At 42.5% G+C, this 23,701-nt stretch overlaps 1 protein-coding gene across 1 annotated transcript in view; it reads left to right on the forward strand.

Moving 5' to 3' along the window:
* Positions 1 to 23,701, forward strand: part of LOC104527036 (protein eva-1 homolog C) — a 157,876-nt gene that overhangs the window by 47,318 nt on the left and 86,857 nt on the right. Inside the window, exon 4 of the mRNA XM_010170653.1 lies at positions 1,993 to 2,136. Coding sequence (XP_010168955.1) covers positions 1,993 to 2,136 — 144 coding nt within the window. The remainder of the gene's footprint in view (positions 1 to 1,992; positions 2,137 to 23,701) is intronic.

Consider the following 23,701-nt stretch of genomic DNA (forward strand, 5'->3'; position numbering starts at 1 on the left):
CTGCCTCCTAATTAGTGACCAAAAGCAGATTGTATTCCTTTCTCTGTGGCTTTCCCGATGCTTTTAGCAACTGCTTAGTGCTGAAGAAATGTCTTCTTGTCAAATCCTCTTGGCCCTGGCTGGACAGTTGGAAGCAGGCTATCCATCTAGCACCTGAAAGTTCAAGAGCTTGTCTGTACAAATCATTTTCAATTTAGCTGAGAAAACAGGCACCAACCATCTGACAGAGAATAATACTTGGGAAAATATTTACTTTTGGAGCAATGCATATTCTGAAATCCTTGAATGTAATTGAATTTTGAAGTGTAGTTGAATGTAATAAACACAGTTAACAGACTATTTCTACTTATATGGTAGATGGTAACTTTATAGTTAGTGGATGAAAAACTGGACATGAGCTGACAATGTGCACTTGTGGCCCAGAAGGCCAACCATGTCCTGGGCTGCATCAAAAGCAGTGTGGACAGCAGGTTGAGGGAGGTGATTCTGCCCCTGTACTCCGCTCTCCTGACACCCCACCTGCAGTGCTGCATCCAGTTCTGGAGTCCTCAGTACAAGAAAGACGTGGACCTGCTGGAGTGGGTCCAGAGGAGGCTACAAAAATGATCAGAGGGCTGGAGCACCTCTCCTTTGAAGAGGGGCTGAGAGAGTTGGGGCTGTTCAGCCTGAAGAAAAGAAGGCTCTGGGGTGACCTTATTGCAGCCTTCCAATACCTGAAGGGGGACTGCCTATAAGAATGATGTGGGCAAACTTTTTAATAGGGCCTGTAGTAACAGGAAAAGGGGTAATGGTTTTAAACTAAAAGAGGGTAGATTTAGACTAGATATAAGGAATAAATTTTTTACAATGAGGGTGGTGAAACACTAGCACAGGTTGCCCAGAGAGGTAATAGCAGTCCCATCCCTGGAAACATTCAAGGTCAGATTGGACAGGGCTCTGAGCAACCTGATCTAGTTGAAGATGTCCCTGCTGACTTCAGGGAGGTTGGACTAGATGACCTTTAAATGTCCCTTCCAGCCCAAACCATTCTGTGATTCTATGATTTTGTAATTATTTGGCCTTATGGTAACTCTCGTTAAACTTAGAAATACAACAACTAAGAACAGACAAGGACACTGATCGACTCTGTCTGCAGAAAGGGAGTCACAGGTGGTGACTTGAGACAACTCTCTTTGACATAACAATGGCTAAAAAAGCCTGCTTAAACTCTTCCTCTCTCTTCCATTGAAAATGAAACAACCAAAACCTGGAAAAAATCAACAAACCCAAATCCAGTCAGAGTTTTACCCTTCCCCGAACAAGGTCACAATGTCCATCTCCCTTACACCCATGAGGTGGGAATTTGCTAATAACTTTGTATATTACTGTGATCGATTGCATTATTGATCTATATATTCCATAAATCTACAGGAATTCCATAGGAATAGTATAACTGCGTTATTCATGTATTTTCTGTTCCTATGACAGTCTCCTGTTTTATGGGGAAGCTTGTAGTGTTTCTGGATAAATACCTGGAATGAAACTTCTGAAATCTGAGTCTTTTTCTATGCTCTGCACTGATTTGCTGTTAGTCTTTTTACTTTTCTATGACTCTGTTTCTCCAGCTGTTAAAATGAGGATACTGATACCTCTCTTAGAGTCCTTTCAGACCTTTAGGGAATAAATACCAGGTGAGAATGAATTATTTTATTATAAATAGTTTTTCCCTTTGAAGACAAGCCATCTTTTATTTCCAGCCTTCTCTCTACAGATGTGTGGGGATTTCTGATTCTTCACTGTTCTTTTTGGTAATTTTCTTTCATCAATTTACAATTTATTAGAAGTGTCTGAGAGTCAGATACATCCTCCTGTGTAAATACGAAGGTTTTGAAATTCTCATGGAAAGCTCATATGTATATGGCCTCACAGTCTGCATCTGGTAAGCTTTCCTTAAGAAATTTCTGATGTGGATAGACAAATATTCAAAAATAAGTATCCTTTTTTCCTTTTCAGAGTGTCAATCAGCTACTGCTCTCCAACTCATGATCAAGCGCTGTCATGGAAAAAGAAGTTGCAGCATATATGCCAGCACATATGAATTTGGAGATCCTTGTTACCCAGGCATCCGAAAGCACCTTAATGTCATCTACACCTGTGGTGAGCTGCAAAATTATCTTACTATAATCTCATTGAGGTATGTGTTTGATGAACAGTGGTGTGTGAAGAATGACAAGACTTGTTATCATGGGTAAAAAGTTGTTGAGCTTCCAGTTGGCTCGTGATGATTCTTATTCGATCAACAAAGGAAAGCTCTGTGGATCACCTGTGCAGTTTAATTCTGTCTCGTTTTCTACTCATTGGCTTGATAGAAGAAGGAGCAAACATGGAAATGATATTTTGTTAACCCATTCAATACTGCTTCTGCAAGGCAGGAAAATGTGGTGGTGGAATCCTCTCAGTGGTTGCTTACCTCCTGAACGTTAGCATCCTGCTGCTTTGCTTGACTGCAGCAAAGTTGTCAGTATCAGTAGGATCCTTATTTGATCTTTATTTCATTTTTTTACAGTAGAATAAGACAATCACCAATCCATACTCATCCTCGCATTAGTAGAAAATAGCTCCCAAAATCTTCAGGTGAACATTGCAACATTTTCCTAGAAAAATAGTTATTTGAAAAACCAACCAAACAAACAGTTGAAGCTCTCAGTTGGAAACTGAAGTCATGGTGTTGAGCAGACACTGTACTCCTACTTGATTAGTCATCTTATTTTGCAACAGAGAAAAAAGTGTTCCTCTCTGAGCTCTGTGGTGTGGAAACAACATCAGGTCTGCCTTCTTCCAGTGATGACATTTTGGTCATTTGTAGCTGATACATTTGAAAATATTTACTTGAGGGTTTTGCTTTTATAGTTGTTGGCAGGATCAGCTCAGTCTCTTTCTGTTCATTTCTACATCCACCTGGAAGAGGAAATTCTGGTGGTGTTTTGGATCTGCTGTGTAGATGACAGAGTGTATAGTAGAGGAGGTGCTGGTTGTGTCCTCAGACAACAACAGGTCTATGGGTCAGTCTCTGTGTGTAACTGCAGCGTGCTGAATCTGACATAGTATTTGAGATCAAGTCACTATATCGTTTTGTATAGTTGCTATAGCATGGTGGATCTACAGCACTTTGAAGAGCAGAGAGATTGATGCAGGAGCATCAGGCTCAGAGCTCCTGTCTGGCTGTTGTTTCATTTGGTAGGAGTGACAGGAAGGTTGAATTATTTTTTTTTTTAACTCTTGGCTTCTTCTTTTTTGTTTCAAATGATGTAGCAAGAAGTAGCAAGGCTATCCATGCAAAGCCCTGTGAATTTTCTTGCCAGGAAAGTGATGTTTTTATATCACTTTCCTTATAAAGAGACTAGTGAGAAACTTATCCTCATGGGGATTTGACAGAAACAAAGGCAATGCAGCAAAACAGGAGCTCCATAACTCAAAAATCCAGGGACAAGCCAAACAGAGCCCCATGATGTATTTCTAAGAGGATATCTCCTTCAAAGGCCTCCACAGCCTTATTCTGGCATTGTGATCCTCATCTCAAAGTCCACTACAAAAGACATTAATGATCTCTTAATCTGACCTTAACTTTCCCAGTCATAGTCTAAATGCATCAGGAAATGAGTCACGTTTGAGAGCACAAAATGCCAAGTTTTGCTTTTTTGTGGGTGAAATCTGCCTCATCCTTTGAAGGTGGCCATGGCTCCTTTTCAAAACCATGACCTCAGATATGTCTCTGAGATGGATTTTGTGATCATCAGATGCATATTTCTCCCCTCAAACAACAAAATCCTTCAAAATGTGAAAAACAAATAAACAAGAAATCAAATTCCAGTCCCATGTGCTCGTGCTGGACAGAAGTAAATCCTGGTATTCTTTTAAAAGAAACTATAAACCCAAGCAATTTGATATCTTTATGGTTTAGAGGACAATTGCAGTGTACAATACCTCCTGTTGGATATGTCTTTGTTTCAGGTTTCCATAAAGCTGCATTATTGCTCCTGGTACGGTGCTCCACTACTTTCACAAAACCTGTGGGAGTGAAAGGAGACAGGCTTTGACTGAGAAATGTGACTGTGCTTTCCTGTCACCTATATTTAGATCCATATCCCTGTTCCCCAGCTCTTAAACTGAAAACACTTCATCCCTTGAGCACAGGATGCGACTTTGCTGCTGTTCACTGGAGAGCAGTGAAAGACACAGGGTGACCCTGGCATCACTTGGGAAATGTGATGGGCGTACAAGATGAGTTTCTCTGAGCATCACTTCAGCCTTTCTTGTTGCTGCTTCAAATAGTTGACTTCACCACCCTCTGAAATCAAGCAGTGCAGTAAGCTTACTCTTCCATGTCACTCCCTGGCTGCCAAGCTGTGGCAGAAATGTCCTGCCATGGTTCAGCAATTTGGACCATGTCACTGGTCTTACCTGTGAGAAAAACTGTGATGTGTCTTTGAGCAGTGTTACCAACCCACTGTGCTTCTTCAGAAGAGGTGGTGAGAGCAAGCATACTGATGGATGGATGTGGCAGTGTGGGTAGGAGGGCCTTCCTGCAGACATTTCCCATGTGAGAAACTTCTGTAATTAGGGGGACAGGGCAGCTAAACTCTGCTTCTGGTGCTAAAGCCTGTGGAGGTCTGGAAGGAGAAAAATATGTTTTAATTCAATAGCAATTCACAAAAAAACACCCCAACCCTCTGTTGAGGGTGTAATTTATGAGGTGACAAAAGGTGATACTAATGGCAAACTCATGTTTTAGGTGAAATCGTGGCCCTTTTGCTGAAATGGGCTTTGTGACAGGCATTAATGCTGGTGTTGGCTGTGTAGACCAATGACTGGTGAAGAGCTAATGAGGTGACTTATCTTCCAGTCCTGGCAGGAGAACATCTGCAAGTGTCTCTCAGGTCAGCATGTACAGACTGTTCCCCTCTGGATGGACAGCAAGAGCTGAGCCCTATCCTAGGTCTCTGAGGGCTCAATGGTTGAGGCAACAGCTTTCTTTCCTTTGAGCCATGTCCAAATTTCTCAGAGGTGCATTCCTCGAGCCTCCATGTTTTATTGGACATGAGAATTTCTACCAGACACACACACAAGTTTATTGATGAATCTGGTTTTAAGTAAAGGTGTCATCTAACTTTTTGGCAAGCTGTATTTTTTTTTTTTAATAATTTGTTGTAATTACTCCAGCCAGTGGAAGTATCTCAAATCAGTGCTCCTCTATATCATATTATATCCCTTTGCATCTTGCCTATTGGCATCATGTAGCTGAGAGGGAAATGCTACAAGTCACGGTGTATGTACAAAATGATTGAAACAAGCAAGTAACCGGCAGCCTGATGTGATAGTGATCTCTTGTGTGTATTAAGGTCCCATTAGCCCAGCCAAGGAAACAGATGAAAAATCCTCCAACATAAAAACATTCCAAACCCAAATCTTGGCAGGAACTGAAATACTAATTTTTGGCCCAAAGCCAGATTTAGCAGAGGAGATGATGTGGAAGGTGGGATTTTCCAGTGTATGGGTCCCATTACTTCATTAATAAATACTTTTCTTTTTTTTTAAAGGAAAAAGCAAGTTAATTCTGGGAAATCATATAACACGTGGTGAGGGTGTTTTCTGAGTGCGGCAGCTACTACTAGAGGGAGATATAAAAATCTTAGCTCTGCCTTTTCTTTAAAAAACTGAAACTCTTAGAAGATAACAGCAAATAAGAAAGTATTAATGCCACTGAGAAAAATAGTGCAACAAAGACTTAATAGAAGCCTTTCTCCCTTTGTTTCTGCTTCTCTCCCTACCCTTTCCCCCCAGTCTTCTATTTCCCTGTCACTCTGTCTTTCTTTGGTATAAAGCATTGTACTTGTAATATCTGTGGGTAGATTGCTAGTATCATTACTGCTGTGGTTTTATACTTACTGACAAAAGCTACTGTATTCCTGAACTTAGCCATTTTTTTAATTGTCCACTTATCACCTTCAAAGACTCCCTTTAACTCTCTAGATCTCTTTCCTCTAGTATGCTAGACTTGTTTTTTTAGCTTCTGCTGAAGTCTTAACTTAGCAATGTATTACAACATTGTGTTGAATTTTTTTCACGTGCAAAATGCCACTTCGATTCAAGGAAGTGTTTGTGTGCTTTATTTTAAGACCTATGCATAAATACCATGAAAGTTAAATATTTTCTCAAATACGTCCTTGAGTGGGGATGAGGGGCTTGTCTGTGTGTAAAGAGAAACCTTATTCTTAGCACTGAAAGTCAAGAGAAGAGAGCAATCAAGAGTGCCTGCTGTCCAGACTACCAGACCTGATTCCTTGTGCAGTCAACAGAGGCTGTAAATGTGAACCCTCTGCTAAATACCTACTATTCTTTAAGTACAGGCATCAGTCAGAAGTGGCCTGATGAGAAAAAAAACCCAAAAAGATGAGGATTGTGAATTTCTTTGTGTCTGGGCGTGTTTCAGTGGGTTGACTATCAGTCTTGATAACTGTTGACTTTTTACTGCCTTTGTTAGACATATATTGGACAAAATGGGGGAAATGTGGCCTTGAATGTATTTTTGATGTTGAATATCCATCATGTGTTTAGATGTGTGTGTGCCCTCTGCTTGATTCATGCTCGATGGAAAGAAGTAATTGGGCTCAAAGCTAATGAACTGCCGTGGTAACTCATAAATTTATTGGAAAATCCTGCAGTTCTGCCACATTAATAATCTTGCCATCCTGCTTTATGAGGCAATAAGCCGAGTCCCAGAGGCCAAGTGCTTCACATCCTGATGAGAGAACTGGGCAGGTAAAGGATAAAGCACGAATGCAGGGACAGCAGCTACTGTTTTGAGGTGTCTGATGCTGCTGGGAGATCAAATTGGGTCTCGGTCAATGAGATGTGGTAGAGATGCTCTGGGGTGACAGAGGTGTGCTGACCTTGGCTTTCTCTGGGTAACTGGGAAAGTAATCTGCCTTTCTTCAAAATGTTCTGGTTAAATAAATATTCTACCAATTTGGACTACAGGCGGTGTCTGTGTTAGACAGGAGAGCTCTGAGGTGGTGGCCCTCATGATGGTGATGAGGAGGGAGGCTGAAGAGCTGCACAAATTCTCTCCTGTCATCTCAAAGGGACTGCTTTGGTCCATTAGCTCCTTTGCAGTAAATCTATCAATGCCTCGGGCTGGATGAATGTAATGGTCCCTTTTACTCTTGAAGTTTATGAATTCATGATATAGAAAATGTATTTTTATCACTGCAAAAATGCTTTCTGTTGCTATAAAAAGCAATGCCCCAAATCTGCAAAAATAGAAAAGGAGAATTTCCACACTTCCAACAAAAAACAAAAGCCTTTTAGACCCTTTTGAAACAGGGCAATGCAGACAGGGTCTTGCTAGAGAAAGACAGACACAGAATATATAATGCAGACTTCCTTTCTTCAAAAGCTGAAATAAAATTGATGTCTATGAGCAAGTAAACATTTTAGACAACCTAGCTCTAGGGATATTAAACTGAATGTATAAGGTTTGATAATGTCTGTTTAACTGTGATTCTTGTGTCATACTGTAAAGCAAAACTCACAAACATGTAGATTTAAGACTCATGGCCACATAGTTTGACCTACCAAATAAATAAATAACAGAATAATGATATAATACAATATTATTATGTGGCTGCTTTAGTTGTCAAGACAGAGGGTTCAGTTATAGTTTAGGACATTTGCTCAAATCCTCTGTCTTACTTTCCTAAGATAATAGAAGTTTGTCCAGTAATTTTTGTATCAAGCCTATATGTCTCCTCAAGCTATAGTGTATTTTTAAAAAAGCTATCCAGTCCTCATGTAATGACTGCAATAATGAAAAATTCATGAAATGGGATTCATCTGACCAAGCGTAGACACGTAAGTCATAGAGATTTATAGTGTAGATGTTCCCATCTGAGAAAAATTCCTTTTACAGGTAATTGAGAGAAACAGCTACTTTTGAGGCACAAATCATCTCATCCTAGAGCAGGTGCCTGAAAGAGATGAACTGTGTATTTGAAGAGACAGTTCTCCTGTATTGCATATAAAAGGAGCTTCTGGTGCTTTGCTGAGGACCTCTACAATGCAGATAATCTACATCTGGTTAGACGGCTTTCAACCACTGTGTTCTTAAGCCAGTGCTCCTTTTGGTCAAAATTATCACTGTCACATAATGATAATGATAATACCAGTGTATTCTCCTTACATTTATTGGTTTCCACTGCCACTGTTTCACTGGATCTCCAATTATCATAGATTTATCTAGGTAAGAGATGAACATGATGCTTACTGTAAGTTCTTAAGAGAGGCTTCTTCCTCTGAACCTTGAGGAATTACCTGTAGCCAGACAGGAGTGTTAGTACTGAAAAAGTTCTCAAATAACAGCTCTATGTCTTACCCTGCAGCTCAGGGTTATATCAGTTCTCAGGACCTGGGTTTGGAGCAGGATTTTCCTGTTAATTGGATTTGCATGGATGGAGGTTCACTTTCTACCTTTCACCTTTATAAATTCCCTTGATGTTTCTAGGAGCTAGGATGAGATTGGTGGCTTTTCTGTCTTTTTTGACTGGCTTTCACATTTCTATTCTTTTGGTCTTTTGTTCTCAAAGTCAGATTTGTTGTAGACTGTCAGGAACTGGTATGGCAGAGCAAGCAGAGTAGATTTTCAGTGGTGATGTAGCATCTGTTGCCTATTCCTGCAAGTCAATGGACTTGTTGTACCTCCTTCCAGCCTTTTACACATTTCCATCCAGGAGAAGGAAAAGCAAGGAGCTTGTTTCTCCTTTCAGAAACTTAGACCTCATTTTCAGAAATACTCATACCTCACAGAATCTGTTAAAAAAGCATGTGGCAGTGTAACTAAAGACTGCACTGTGATGGGTAAGCATAATACTTAAGACTGACATTTTCCACCTTCTGAGGTTGTGACTTTATCGTCTTTGATGACGTTGTCTTAACAGTTTTTGTGGATGCAGTTTCCTGGATCTTAGACAAAAGCAAAGAGAGAAACCCCCCAGTCAGCATGTCTCATATAATTTGGATTCATCTCACAGATCTGTTGGAGATCATGGATTACCTGAGGGCAAAGGCAAGATGCCATTTTTTTTTTGCTGACCCATGCTAAAGTGAGTGGTGCACATGCTTTACTAATGGGCTTGGAGGTACCTGCTAATAACAGACACTATAATAACTCTGCCATCTTACATCAAGGAGGACTTGATGTAAGATTGCCCACAATGTGCGCTTGCAGCCCAGAGGGCCAACTGTACCCTGGGCTGCATCAAGAGAAGTGTGGCCATCAGGTCGAGGGAGGTGATTCTCCCCCTCTACTCCACTCTCTTAAAGCCCCACCTGGAATACTGTGTCCAGTTCTGGAGCCCCCATCACAAGAGAGACCTGGAGCAGCTAGAACAAGTCCAGAGGAGGGCCACCAGGATGATCTGAGGGCTGGAGCACCTCTGCTATGAGGACAGGCTGAGAGAGTTGGGGCTGTTCAGCCTGGAAAAGAGAAGGCTCCGGGGAGATCTTATAGCGGCCTCCCAGTACCTGAAGGGGGCTTACAAGAAAGCTGGGGAAGGGCTTTCATAAGGGCAATTAATGACAAAACAAGGGGAAATGGGTTTAAGCTGAAAGAGGGGAGGTTTAGATGAGATATTAGGAAGAAATTCTTCAGTGTGGGGATGGTCAGACACTGGAACAGGTTGCCCAAGGAAGTTGTAGATGCCCCCTCCCTGGAGGTGTTTAAGGCCAGGCTGGATGAGGCTTTGAGCAACCTGGTCTAGTGGAAGGTGTCCCTGCTGGTGGCAGGGGGGGTGGAACTAGATCTTTGAGGTCCCTTCCAACCCAAACCATTCTATGATTCTATGATTCTATGACTATGTTATAGAGGCAAAGAACTGTTTAGGTTTAATGTTAGTGATCACACAACAATGTGAAATGTGAGTGACATGTCCAGGAACAAATTTAGCTGGTAATTAGGAGAGGCACAAACAGCCTGATTAGTTTTAAGATGGAGCTTGGTAAATTATGTAGTTGGAAGCTGTCGTTGTGCTGCTTCTGTTTGTCTTTGCTTACTGTACAACTCACTGTAGCTTGAGTTGAATCACACACACAGAAGAGTCCAAACACATCTGGCCTGGCTGGCCCAGACACAGTGACTCTTCATTACCAGGGCAGAATGAGTCTATGTCTGACATAGATTAGGATGAGTAAATATTCTGAAGAAGCAGAACTCTGCATCTCAGGTGGAAGAGGAGCAGGTAATGCTGTCACCTCAAGGGAAAGGCTTGAAAGCCCTTTGATTCTTTTGAAGAAATGGAGACTTGGAGATAAAAATCATTGCCTTGGGGAAGAGGAGGAAGGAAGAATGGGCTGGAGGAAGCAGAGAGGGTGTTCAAAGGACAACTTTTACCATGATCCTAAGCAGAATGAGCTGTAAGACAAGTGCCACCTTAACAGTTAGACAAGCTTTGCAAGCCTGCTATTGTGGTCCTCCACCTCTGCCATTACTGGGAAACATAGAGAACGTCTACTGTCTACTATGGAGTAGAAGAGTCGTCTCATAAAGAGTTAGCTAAAGTGCTCTGCCACCCCTGACCCCCACTGTTCACAAGGTGTGTGCACCTGAGGCCTTTATTCCTTTTATTTCTATTTTTATTTGTTTTGCTTTGTTTTCGTTGATAAGGACTGTGATCTAAAAGTCAGAGAGGAGTGCATCAGGGGTCTGCTGTGAGGTTCCCTTTGGGTGTAAGGGGCTGTTGTAGGTCATTTTGCTCAAGGTCCGTGTTGCTCCTGGCTTGGGGCTGCTGGAGTTACAGGCATGGCTGGATACAGGGAAGGGTGGTTGGACTGTCGTGGTAGAGTGGGCGATGGCAAGGATGGAAAGGAGGCAGGTGAAACTTTTTTCATTCTGGTATTTTCTATGTATTTTAGAAATTTAGAAATTTAAGAAACGTTTTAGAATGGACCCAGACTTTCTTTTGTAATAACTGTAATGCTAAACTGTATTCTAACCAAGATTTTATGGTGGATGACAAACCTTTGAGGTTTCTAAACAAATTTGCTCATTAAATGATTTCCTCTGGCATAAATAACACACATGTCCTTGGGGCTGAACAGCAATCTGCCAACTGGAGAACTGATTTCAGGCTGGGAGAGTATCTGACTGTCTCATCTGCCTGGCTGTCCTGAAACCTCCCTGCTTGAATAGGGAGGGCACAGCATTGAAAGTAGATGTGATCCATCCATGATTTCACATGAGAAAAGCAGATCTACCTGAGAATGATTGTGCAAGATGACATCTGAATGTAATTTATCTAAAGGAAATCTTTCAGTAAGTCTGGTGAGAGATAAGTGGAGCAGAATTAAAGGTACATGGGTTATCTATATGGTGATTTTTTTTTTTCTGCAAGCACAACCCTGATGTCCAGACTGTTTTTCTTTTTTTTTTTCTTTGACATACTGACCTCCTTAACGGTGTTTTAAAAGTTCTGGCCATGAATAAGTGGTAGATATTTAGCATTTTGTTGTCAGACTACTTTTTTACCTGGGAACCTCATTGAATAGCCTCATTAAATAGGGTTACTGTTGATTCTCCATGCCTGTCAAGACCTGCACAGCTTTCAAATATAGTAATTAACAGTAATGTTGCCACATATGAGTTGTCTTTACTGAGAAGGCGGTAGGCAGCCAATCTGCCAGCCCCTTTCATGCAGGAGGCTGCAGGCTATAGCCAGAGGAATGTCTCAGCAATGAATGGCTGACCCTTCATTCAGTGATCACCTGACTCCTCCTAATTGAGGTTAATGCCAAAATCATTGACACCTTGATGCTAACTCATTAGTGTCTGGAGGCTACTGGAGATCCCTGACTGCTCAGTGAAACACTCATTAGATTAAATTTAAAGGGAGTGGTTGACACCATGACCAATTAAGATATATTTGAATGGATCATATATATATTTTGAATATATATATTTTATATATATATATACACACACACAACATTTGAATAGATCATATATATATTTGCCTTCCCTTTTTGCAAATGTATCAAGACAATGCCATTCCCTTGCACCATTTGTAGAAGGATTTATAGCTGGTGTCTTTCTGGGAGCACGTGCACATTTCTCTGCTGTGCACGTACCACTCCCCTGCTGTTTTCTAGCTGCCCTCCCTTCTCTTTCTCCACTTCAACATGAAGCAAACAGGAAATTCTCTGAGATTTGGAAAATCCTTGTTCCTGACCATGAAAAGCGAATTGGAAGAGCAGGTTGGAGAGGGGAAATAAATAGCAATTTTGTGAAAGCCACCAAAGATGCAAATATATTTGACCTCTGTGATGGAGTCCCTTGGTACAATTGGGGTCTGTGAGCTGCTGCTGAAATGGCATAACAGTAACAGCCACTCAGGGGTGTCTGTAACCCACTGATGAAAGGTTCTTGGGCATCAAATGTGTATTTAATTGCTGGGAAGTGCACTGATGATTTACACAATGTTGCCATGCCTGCAGGCCTCAGCAAGGACTGTCCTGTTGTGCAATGCACTCACTTCTTAGGCAGCCATCACTGCTATGAATAATGCAGCGGTTACATAGGCAGGGCCAGGCAGACTTTGGGAGAAAGTATTAATCTCATTTTACGCATGGAGACAACATTTACACAAGGGTTTGTGTCGTAGCAGCTGGACCTCAGATCTATCAACATAATGCCTTACCTGTGTGTGCCTCCTGCCTACCTAGTAGCTTATTGATGATTATTTTGTGGTGACTTTGTTAGATGAGTAGATCTATCCTTTGTTCTCCAGGTGGACTTTTCACCGTACAGTATTTCCGGCCTAATCCTTTCTTACATGAGATGAAAAGAAAGCAGCAGGATGTGGCAAGGTATTTTTTTTTTTTCTGTTTTGAATCTCAGCTGTGAGCTGTGGCTCTCCACCATCAAAACAATTAGGGAGGGATCTCCATAGCAGGCAGCCATTAACACCCTCTGCCCTGCATGGGCTGGGCAGGGAGGAGGATGCAGTGCCTTATTTGACTTATGTGATTTATAACAGCTAAACGATGGCCAACCTGTGTCTCTTCAGCCATGTCCAGTCCAAGTTCTTGACTGGCAGAGGCAAAGTGATGGTAGGGCGTAGGGGCTGATAATTCCATGTCTTCCCACTGCCCAGGAACATACCTAGCCCCATTTCATCCTCCAAATGTATAAGAGAATTCCAGAGAACCACTCTTTTCCCTCACTTTGAACATTTTCTTGCCTTCTTGTTTGATCTCTGAGGCCTGAGGCATGGGTATTTTATCTTCTATCTATATGGAGGTCTTGGAATGGACTTTGTCTTGGTGTCTGGTCATCCCTGCACTGCTGCTTAGAGATGGGGATGCCAGTGAGGCATTTAAGAGTAGAGGCCCCCAAAAAGTTCCTTAGGTAATGTCTACTCAGCACAGATGACCTTTTGTGGGGCACACCACTTTCAATTACAGTGGAGAGGAGATTGCCATGGGAGTTACATCCCCACAGTCTTGTTCTTCAAGAAACTTTCCTAAACATTCATCTGGCATCTACTTTTCTTACCTCCATTCCATGACCTCCATTTATTCAAAATGTATGCACCCAAACAGTTAATGCACCTTCAGACAGACACTTCAAATACTGTTGACAGTGGCTACTTTTCATGTCCTGTTTTAGTCATTGTTTAGCTAAGCCATTCATGTTCAGCTCCTTTAATCTTTCCTCATAAATCAACCTGTCCAGTGGCTCAGTTGTCTTTTTGTTGCTCTTTTCCACAATTACCTATATCTTTTAACAAACACTGAGCAGGCTTATGATTATTTTTCCCCTGGGGGCCAGCAGAGACTTACAATTTCTTTGCCATATAGTAGCAACGGCTGTTGTTTCAGCATCATGCAGTACCAGCACCGCTACCAGTGAAGAAAAACTCTCTCTCTGGAGTTTCAGTCTCAAATATCCTGATGCTCAGTATTTCACTTATTTTCCCTCATTTAGGTGAACTGAGCCAAGGAAAGTAGCAATTTCTGAATATTAGAATAGAGAAGCATTTCTACATGGGGAAAGCAGGATCATGGGGGACAGTATCAGCATCTCTTGCTGTCTGGTTGTGTTCGCAGCCTGACTAATACAAAGGCCTGGGGCCTTAAGGATGACTGATACTGCATAATCTAAACAATGAAGCAAATCCTACCAAATCTCTTTAGAAGATATTTAACTAAATTCCTAACCCATGAGGCCACCCTGGGCTATCTCTTATCTTTAAAAGGTATCTCACAGCTGCCTGCAAAGACTCTGGAGGTTGGTTAATCCAAGTTGATGGACCCTTGGTGTCTGTGCCTTCAGGGGAAGGAGCGAAGGAGCGAAGGCAGAGACTTTGAGGTCTCTTTTTTGAATGGGTGTTTCTCCATTGCAGTCCAAGCCAAAGCTTCAGGGAGAGGAAGATACCTGGTACGCAGCTCCATCTGGAGTCCAACAGACCTGTTCCCTAGCTGGCCAAAAGTTGCCTCACTCTGGATGCTCATAGCTCACAGTGACCTAGGGAATATGTATCAGGTACTAGTTTGTAGATGTGACTTGCACTATCTAGTCATTAGATCATGTTTATTTGCTTCAGGCTTTGATGAAGTTTTTGTAGTATTTCCTTAAGAAGTAAAAAAACACCTCTTAGGATAGACAAGAAATGCCTTTTTTACAAAAGTACATGAAAAGTTAGAAAGAAAATAGATCAGCTTATACAAGGGCAAAAACCCTACTACATTTTTTCCCACTCCTCTTTACCAACAAGTGTTGCCTCTATTTTCAGAGAGGCATAGTAGTTAGCATGGCCCAGTAGATGGGCACTGGCCTAAGGCCAAGAGGCTTTTTCTTCTTACCCCTGATTCGTCACCAGCTCTTTGGTATTGGGCAGTCACTTGGCTTCCTCCTGCCCTGTGTGGTTAGGCTACAGGTCCTAGGGCTGTGTGCTCAGCATCTGGCATGAGAGAACAGCAGCCTCACCACCTCCCTCAGGCTTTCAATTCATGCATCTAGTGCAGACATGATCACACAGACGTGATGAGTCTCTGCTTTCAGTGCCTAGAGTAGCTCTTAAACTTTATTGATGTGAAGCTTTGGAAAAATCAGGTGTTAAGCTCCTACCTGACATATCCATTGTTGTCATGATAATTCACTCAGTGATGACTTCAATCACTGTCTCACATTTCTCTTTCTTTTTTTTTTTGTTTCTTCTGAAGTATTGTTATAATTCTTATTACTATGAAAAATAACTAGTGTTAAGTTCTCTTCTCTCCTACATTTTTTTTCAGTGAAAAAAATCAAACCATCCAGGATTTATCTCAGGATTACATACTAACACTCATTTTTTTAATATGCTGTATATTGATCAAAAAGTCTGATTTCTGCTGTATGAAAGCTGTACCTGTTTCCCACAAATAAGAGATGCAGATTTTCTCCTCTGTGCTATTAGAGATTATCAAAACCTTCTGCAGGTGCGTTGGATATCAGTGAAGAATGGAATATAGGATGTTTGTGCCGTGTTGTGGCTCTTTGTTGAGAAAATTGAGCCACCTAGTAAACTGGAGTTGGAACATGTGTAATGTACAGTTTCTGTCAGATGTTTCTTAGCCTATTGCAGTATCAACAAACAAATGGATTTTCTTTCCTTCCTCACTTCATCATTCTTTGTCCCCTAAGTTGTGCTTAATTAAAAATGAAGGTGGGTCTGACAGTAAAGAAAATGAAATGGGGAAGGCACAGATACTGGTTTGTATTTTTTGTTTTTCTTTCCTTCCTGTTCCCGTTCAGCCTTGTCAGGGTAGTGATTTTTCTCCTAAGCAACACTTAGGCACATGCATATGTTTGCATTTAATTTCCAGATGGGGAGGCAGGCTTCTAATAACAGTGCAAGTTGCTGCTTTACAGATCTGGATGACTGAATTTTACCTTCCTTTTGCAGTTGGCCAAGAAACTTCGCTCCGTACCCTGGGATGTCGACACACTTATGGCTGAGCCAGGCTTTTTGACTTTCAAGCTAGACTGGTGCAAGAAATGATATACCTGTGCCAGACTGCAAAAAGCTTCACAAGTTCTTTACATATGCAAGGCTGTCTTGCTCTTGAATTCAGGATCATATGAACTGTTTCACTTTTTGGCATGATAGCTCTTTGTAAATGTGTTTCCTGAAGTCTTGAGCAGATAGGTTTTATTCAAGGAAATGTGTTTAATTATTAGCACTGACATTTTGGTTAGGGCAAAAATATTTTCCTAAGTGAAGGAACTTGTAATGATTTCTCTCTGCTTCTCTGTGAACACTCCTCTGCAGACTTCTTGGAGGGAAAGCCTTGTCTCTAACTGTGTCTCAGGTGTCTTGTCCTGGCTTGGTGAGTTGTGTTTTCCTAAGGGACCTTACTGAGCAAGTCGTAGATCTCATTGTAGCTGGGTCCAGCCTCTAGATGCTTTTGAAGTTCAAGACTAAAGGTTTGGACTAGCAGTGGATGCAATCTGGAGTATAAGTAGAGGGATGGAGTACTGAGTGCATAGACATATTGATCTGAATAGGGATGCAGCTGAAAATAGGTATGATATTAAACATGCTCTAATGCTGACCAGATGTAGCTGTCTACAGTATAATCAGCTACATGTGGACTAGATATGCTGGCCTCCCTTTGTAGTCAGTATATGAAAAGAAATAGGCATTTCTAGGTTGCAGTTCATCTTGTTTTCAAGTAGATACCTCAGGTACCTTACGAGTGCTTATTTCTCTCTTTCATTTTTAAAGGAACCCATGGTGACTAGACCAAGTGTGAATACCTGCATTGTTGATGTCTGAAGTTAGGTTAGATAATTCTTATGCTGAACGTGTTTTCTACAAAATTACATATTTTCAATGACTATTTGTCTTTACTTTCCTGAGTCTTCAAACCTCATGACATTTAAATGAAATTCTAGCACCTTGTTGATTATAAGTTGACTAAATTTCTTCAAATCTTTTTAAACTTACTAGTCTTTGATAGTTTCATATCTTATTACCAGAAAAGATAAAAATTAGGTATGTAGTTCAATAATATCTGCTTTCAGGAAATAATGTCTCTTCTGAAGGGTTCTTATTCTTCAGTAGGTTTGTACCCAGTTTGGCAGGATGGGATTCAGGTTTTGATTCTGATACTGAATGTAGCTGTCTAGAGGTCAATGAGATATCAAAGCTCCTGGTGTAGACAGTGAGCCAAGGAAACTTGGTTTTGTACTGAATATATATCTAGAGCCGAGTTGCCTTTATATACACACATAATGCTATTGTAGAAAATTTGTTTTATTTATAGGTCCTGCCTAATATTTGCACACACTGTCTTTGATGTTTCAGCCTAGGGCCTTTCAAAAGCCCTGGATGCTCATGTTTAATTGGAACATGGGTATCTGACCAGCTGAATTATTCTCAGACTGTAAAGACCAGATCAATGCTGATAATAATGGGAACTCACACACCTAGTACCCATGTGGACATTTACATTGCAGACACTGAAATATGGGTGTCTGAATCCAATGCTGACACCCCCACTTCTTGTAACTAAGCAAGGATGAAACCCTGGGAAGGATTTATCTTTTTGTAAGGAATGCAGTCGTCCTAATATAGTTTCCTTGCTCTGGCAGCTGTCCCTGTGGAGGACAGAAAGAATGCAAGAGAGTGGAGGCTAGTGTTGCTATTTATTTCTTGTTTTTAGCCATCTTTGAAAACAACTGATCCCCAAAATGGACATGGCAGTGTTATCCTTTTTATGACACAGAAGAGCAAGAGCCTCTTCTTTATTTTGAGACATCAAAGGAATCCATGTCTTTCCAAAGGGCATTTCCTTTTCCCAGTTAGTGATAAAAGAAAAACTTTCCCATTCTTTTTATTTCAGTGGAAAGTTAGCCAGCTCAGAAGCAAGGGTTTAGGGTTAGGGCTAGAGTCTATAACATGAAAAACACAGTAATGTGCAACCAGAAATATTTTGTACCAACTCAAGAATAACAACTTTCCACAGTCAAAAGCTCCTGGTGATATTTATGCACTGTAGTAATGCAGAGTGCTCTGGCAGGTCCATATTTTGCACAACAACTCTGTGAGATGTCTGTCCACACGAAAGCAGTTGGAGTGACACCAGCAGAGCTGTGAGCACCTCCATCACCCTCCTGCCTAGTGACTGCTCTGCTGTCCTGCATGCAGCCTGTGCTGCCAGGGCACACCTGACCACAGCATGGCCTCGCGTACCTGGAGATGTGTTACCCCGAGAGCCTTATTCAAGCATGGGAGGTCCTGCCTGATTTGGGGTACATGTTCTGGCTGGACAAGGAGCCACTTGCTTTGACAACCTGTGTCACCTGGAGAAAGGATCCTCTGATGGAGTGAACACAGGGAAACTCTCTTCTCTCCAGCCAAGCGGAGTGTTTAGTGCATGCAGCTTCCAGCTAGAGCCCATGGCCCGGCAGGCTCTCCAGGGACTACCCAGCCCTGATCTTGGCAGAAGCCAGCACAGCCTAGTTAGAGCCCCTTCCAGCTGGCTCCGAGCCTGTCAGAACCATCTGCCAGCGGATGAGTTGCAGCGTGCCACAGCTTGGCCATTTCACTGTCCCTGCACCATGGAGGCATCCTGGGAGCTACTGGTGTTGATTCCGTGCCGGCTGGTAGGAAATCCCTGTGCCAGGGGATTCCCTTGACTCAACCCCCAGCATCTTCTGCTCCCTTTGTGTCTCCAGGCTGCAGAGAGAGCAGGGGATGAGTTTGAATATATCGAGGAGGCAGCTACAACCTGCCAAGCATCCTCTATGCACTGCAGAAGCCCCTGCCCTGCACCAGTTTGGACATTTAACTGTGTTTAGGAGAGAGTCCCTATGGGCTACGCTTGTGCAGTAAAAATGTTCTTTGGCCCTAAGGGCAGGTGGCATGGCATGAAGAGACAAACTCTCTATACTCAGACTGTCTGCAGTGAAAAGTCTCCTGGCTGTGCTGTCCCCTGGACCATGCCAGGGTGCTGTTTGGGTGGGCACAAGCAAAAATATCTCTAGGAATACTAGTTACAACAGACATACAATTGCAAGGCAGTGCTTGACCCCCCTTTAGTTTATTAATATAGATATGTCCGGCATTTGACCTCCAGATCAAGGAAGTTTATTGATCGTTATTCTTCCAGACCCTCTTTGTTTATTCTTCAATCTTTCTGGGATAACAGGCTACTGCATTCAGCAGAAACATCCCTGCTTCAGATCAGGACAGCTTTCCTAACAGAAAGGACTATGGGACTGCAAAACAATCTCTTATAGGGAAAAAAAAAAATCTGGCCCTTGTGTGATGGAGACTGCATCTTGCACTGGCCAGGGAATGGCCAGTGAACCCTGAACTTGGGAGCATTTTCTGCCTTGGCTCCTGTGACAGTGGGAGAGCAAGAGAGAAAGGGCCGTGCCCTGCTGCTGCAGGGGAAACTCCCTCCTTTTTTGCTCTTAGGCTGTTTTCAAATATATTTGTCCAGTTCTTTGTCTTGTTTTTGTTGCCTAAAGGTTGCAAAAAACCCCAAACCTTCTAATGCCAGTTGTTCCCTCTGCACACGGGATGCGGCCGCTCTACTGCTCAACGAATCTCCTTTTCCTGAGCTCCCTCTCTTAGAGAGCAGCAGCTGCTCTGTGTACCCCTATCTAGTACATTCTGAGTAGGAGAATGACTTTGCCCATGATTTCTCATCCTGTTGGGAAGGAAAAAGAAGTTGTTGCATAACATGCACCATTATTTAGATTGGCGGTGGAAACCAAGCTGGGCTAATTTGATAACTTTGAAAAATACAGACTCCTCAGACCAGTGTTTCTTTTGGACATGTACATTCAAGTAGCATTTAATTTATTTCTTTAATAAAAAAAAAACAACCCAATACTCTTTATTAAATGTTCCCAATTCAGCCTGAACTCTGGCTTTGAAGGTTCTTGGGATCATAACCTGTAGCCAGGAGAAGCTGGAGCATTTCTAGGTGTTAACAAAGAATGAGTCTGAAAGGAGCTTTGGGGCTCAGAAATGAGGAGGTAGAATCATAGAATGGTTTGGGTTGGAAGGGACCTTAAAGATCATCCAGTTCCAACCCCCCACTGCCATGAGCAGGGACACCTTCCACTAGACCAGGTTGCTCAAAGCCTCATCCAGCCTGGCCTTAAACACTTCCAGGGAGGGGGCATCCACAGCTTCTCTGGGCAACCTATTTGAGTATTTGAGTAAGCTTTCTAGGTAAGGTTTGAATGTTCTTAGATAACAGCTAGAGAAGGAGAAAGGCCAAACACTCTGGGCAAAGCAGGTCAGTAAGGGATGATGTCTTGTCCAAGTGGGTCTTAGGACCTGCTGCAAAATAATTCAGTGGAGTCAACAGGTTTCGAGTCAGGTCTCAGATGATTCTGTTCTGCAAAAAACACAGAGGAACCACAGTAATTGTAGATCATGATGTTCATTTTGGTCAATATGACGTTATTATAACAGATTCCCAGTCCACAAACACACCCTGTCTCCGTTGCTTGCCTAGCAGCTCTTATGAACCAAACATGCCGCTGAAAGGGAGCTACATATAATGTGGTTTCCCTGAGCCTTTCAAGCATGTTATAAAACCAGTGAAGCCAAAGTAATAATCATTATTAGTAAGCAGACTTGGAGCCTGAGTCTGAATCTGCTGTGAGCATAAACAACCTGCATTTGTGTGTATCCTCCCTGCCTTTGGTGACTAAGGTTTCACTGTGAGATTAGAGGTTGAAGGTTCTGAGATAATAATTTCAGCTGTGTGCCTCTTAGTGCTATAAAGCCCATAGAATATCAGAAAATTTATTGCTGTGACTTAGTCCCAAACTCCCTGGAGTGGACAAGGGTTGAAGACCTCATGATAAATAGCACGTGCTAATATTTAGCAAATGATAATGCAGACCACAGAAAAGTATGGAGAGGAGAAAATGTATTCCCAAGGGCTGATAACTAATGTAAAGAGCCAAGAAATAGTTTAGAGTGGGAAGGAATTTCCTCAGCTTCCCTTCCCCGTGGATAAGTCACTGCCTTACTGATGCACTGCACAGGGCCCACCGTTGATCCCTCCAGCACCAAAGTGACTCCTGGCAATAGTTCAGAATATACAAATTCACAAAGCTCCACAGGCAGAGCAGACCTGATGTTTTCCAGCCCCAGCTGGAAGGTGATAAGGCTATATTCGAAGCAGCTGAAAAAGCTTGTGGTTAAAGTTTAACTGGTTGTTTACAGGGCTCCTCCAATGCCTCTGTGCCATCTGCTCCATGCACAGAGTGGGTACTTTACAAGACCATTACCCTGTCACCACTTCTCAGCTAGTCCCTTTCCAGAGAGCTGAAAAATCTTCTGTCTTCTTGTATTCAACCAGTGAGGGCATATCCCCAGTAGAACTCTCCCTGTGTCTGGAATATGCCCTCCTGGAAGAGTCATGTTCCTTTGCCATAAACAGAAATGTGCCATCATTGGGGATGAGGCACATGTAATGTGATGTCAGCTGGTGGTGGGTGAGCCCTACTTGAGTCAGGATCACTTGATGAGGTATTAAACATGAGTGTGCACAGACAGCACCGTTCTCTGGTGAATGCTGTGCCAAATTATGTCAGTCCTTGAGGCTGGAGGGTTTGTACAGCTGGTAGGTGGTTACAGTAAGCCAGGGCTGGGGTGACCCACAGCCTCTTTTCCTTTTTGTGGTTTTAAACAGAGGCAGCTGAAAGGTGAATGATACCAACCAGCTGTGTCTGCTGCTTGCTGTCTGGGATGGAGAAGGGGCCAGGCATGGTGAATTCCTCGCAAATGAGTAGAAGGGCATGAGAAGAAGGAAGGAGAAGGGCAAGTCTCAGCCTTGAGATATGATGGGTCTGCAGTGGATGAGGCTACTTCCCCTTGATGCCTGCAAGACATCTGCACCTACTTCATCACTATATTCTGAACTACATTAGAAGTTGGTCCTTTTGCCTAAAATATTATATGCAGAGAACTTGTTTATTCATCCCCAACCCTGGCCCCATGCAACACAAGCTCACAGTGTGCTGTGGGTTGTTACAGTGATTCATGCCTTTGCAGAGCTGTCTGTGCTACCACGATGGAAAATGCCCACTTCATGCACCACCACTGTGCTTAATCCACAGCTGAAATGAGGAGAGCTCAGAGGCAGAGGACAGCAATTGCCTAATGACTTTAGGTGTTACTTTGGAGTATGAGGTGTAAAATGATGCAGGTAAACAACTGAACATGAAGGGTAAGGCTTTGCTTGCAATGGAATTTGATTCAGATATTTTTCCATCCGTTGTGAGAAATAGAGGCTGTTGGTGATTAAAGATACAGTCATGACACTTCTGAAAAACAAGGATTAGAACTGCAGCCTGTGTCCAGTTTTACATGTTTGTGCTTGGCCTCATAAAGTGAGAATTAAAGTTTCCTGTGTGATTATGTGGAAACTGCAATAAAACATACATAAAACCAAATGGTGGGTCATGCGTTTCAGATGCTGGAAAGGGAGAAATGATAGCTAGCCTGTGGCAAAATCTGATGTATGTATGTGTGACTGCAAAAGATCAGAAGAAGGCATAAGCATCTGATTTAGAATACTTGTACTGCAGAGGCAGATTCGTAGCATATGTTGAGAGCTTATAGGGAATAGACCATGCAGTATGTGATACCACATGCAGAGAGAGCTAGCACACTGGAAACTTCTTTCTCCTGGGAAAAAGATCACGGAGCAACATTTATTTTTAAGAGGCACCCTCATGTTTTATTTATTCGTGCTTTCTGTCATGATATTTGATAGCATTGCATTTCATCACTCAGAGACACACAGCTTGGGAAGGCAGACTTGGAGAGTACCTATGCTCTGCTCAAACCCATTTCCCTGCGGTTGCACACCATACTAGTCCCATTATTTGTCCATTATGTGTTCTGAGAGCAAATTGTGTATTGTTAGGTTTAGCTGATGAAGTATATAATGGAAGAGATGCACTGGAGGAAGACGTCATAGATTAATTGACTCAAGGAACAGGTCAGTGATATGCTTGCAAGTAGTAAGTCCAGCCCTTTCTCCTGAGTTTAAAAATAAGTTAACATGAAAACTGTATGCTTTCAAACCCCTATGTGCTCAAATCAGAGCAGCAGTGCCATAAATAAACCTGCTCCTCAGCCTGGTTCCTTCCACGTGACTCAACGGAGCTGGCTGTCCTGCCTGTGCCCTCCCTCTGCTCTACCTGACAGCCCTTTTTATGAAATACTGTGCATTCGTCCTCTGGCTATGCATCAGCAGGAGTCTTGCATAGTTGTCTACCCTCTTGCTGGAGTGGAGGTGACTGGTGGAGCCACATCCCCAGTGGCCAAGAATCTCTCATCTGCAGTGACACAAAGACCTTTCTGTCAATATCTCCTTCATGCTGGATGAAATATCATTTGGGTGAGGCTGGAGGGAACAACCTTTCTCCTTCAGATCCCTTTTCCAGTGTCTAGGGCTGCTTCCACATGTTAAACAGACAGCCAAGGCCTCTTACTGCTCTCTCTGCTGTCATTGTCACTCAGCATCCTCTGGCAGCATGGCTGGGGGAACGGAGTCTGCTGGCTACTTTCCAGTCACCGACACTGGCATGTTCCTCTCCTGAGAAGCAGCTCTGGTCCTAGGGAGATGGCCTGCTGCAATTAAATTT

Source organism: Antrostomus carolinensis, unplaced genomic scaffold, assembly GCF_000700745.2.
Source record: "Antrostomus carolinensis isolate BGI_N321 unplaced genomic scaffold, ASM70074v2 scaffold446, whole genome shotgun sequence".
Classification (NCBI taxonomy): domain Eukaryota; kingdom Metazoa; phylum Chordata; class Aves; order Caprimulgiformes; family Caprimulgidae; genus Antrostomus; species Antrostomus carolinensis.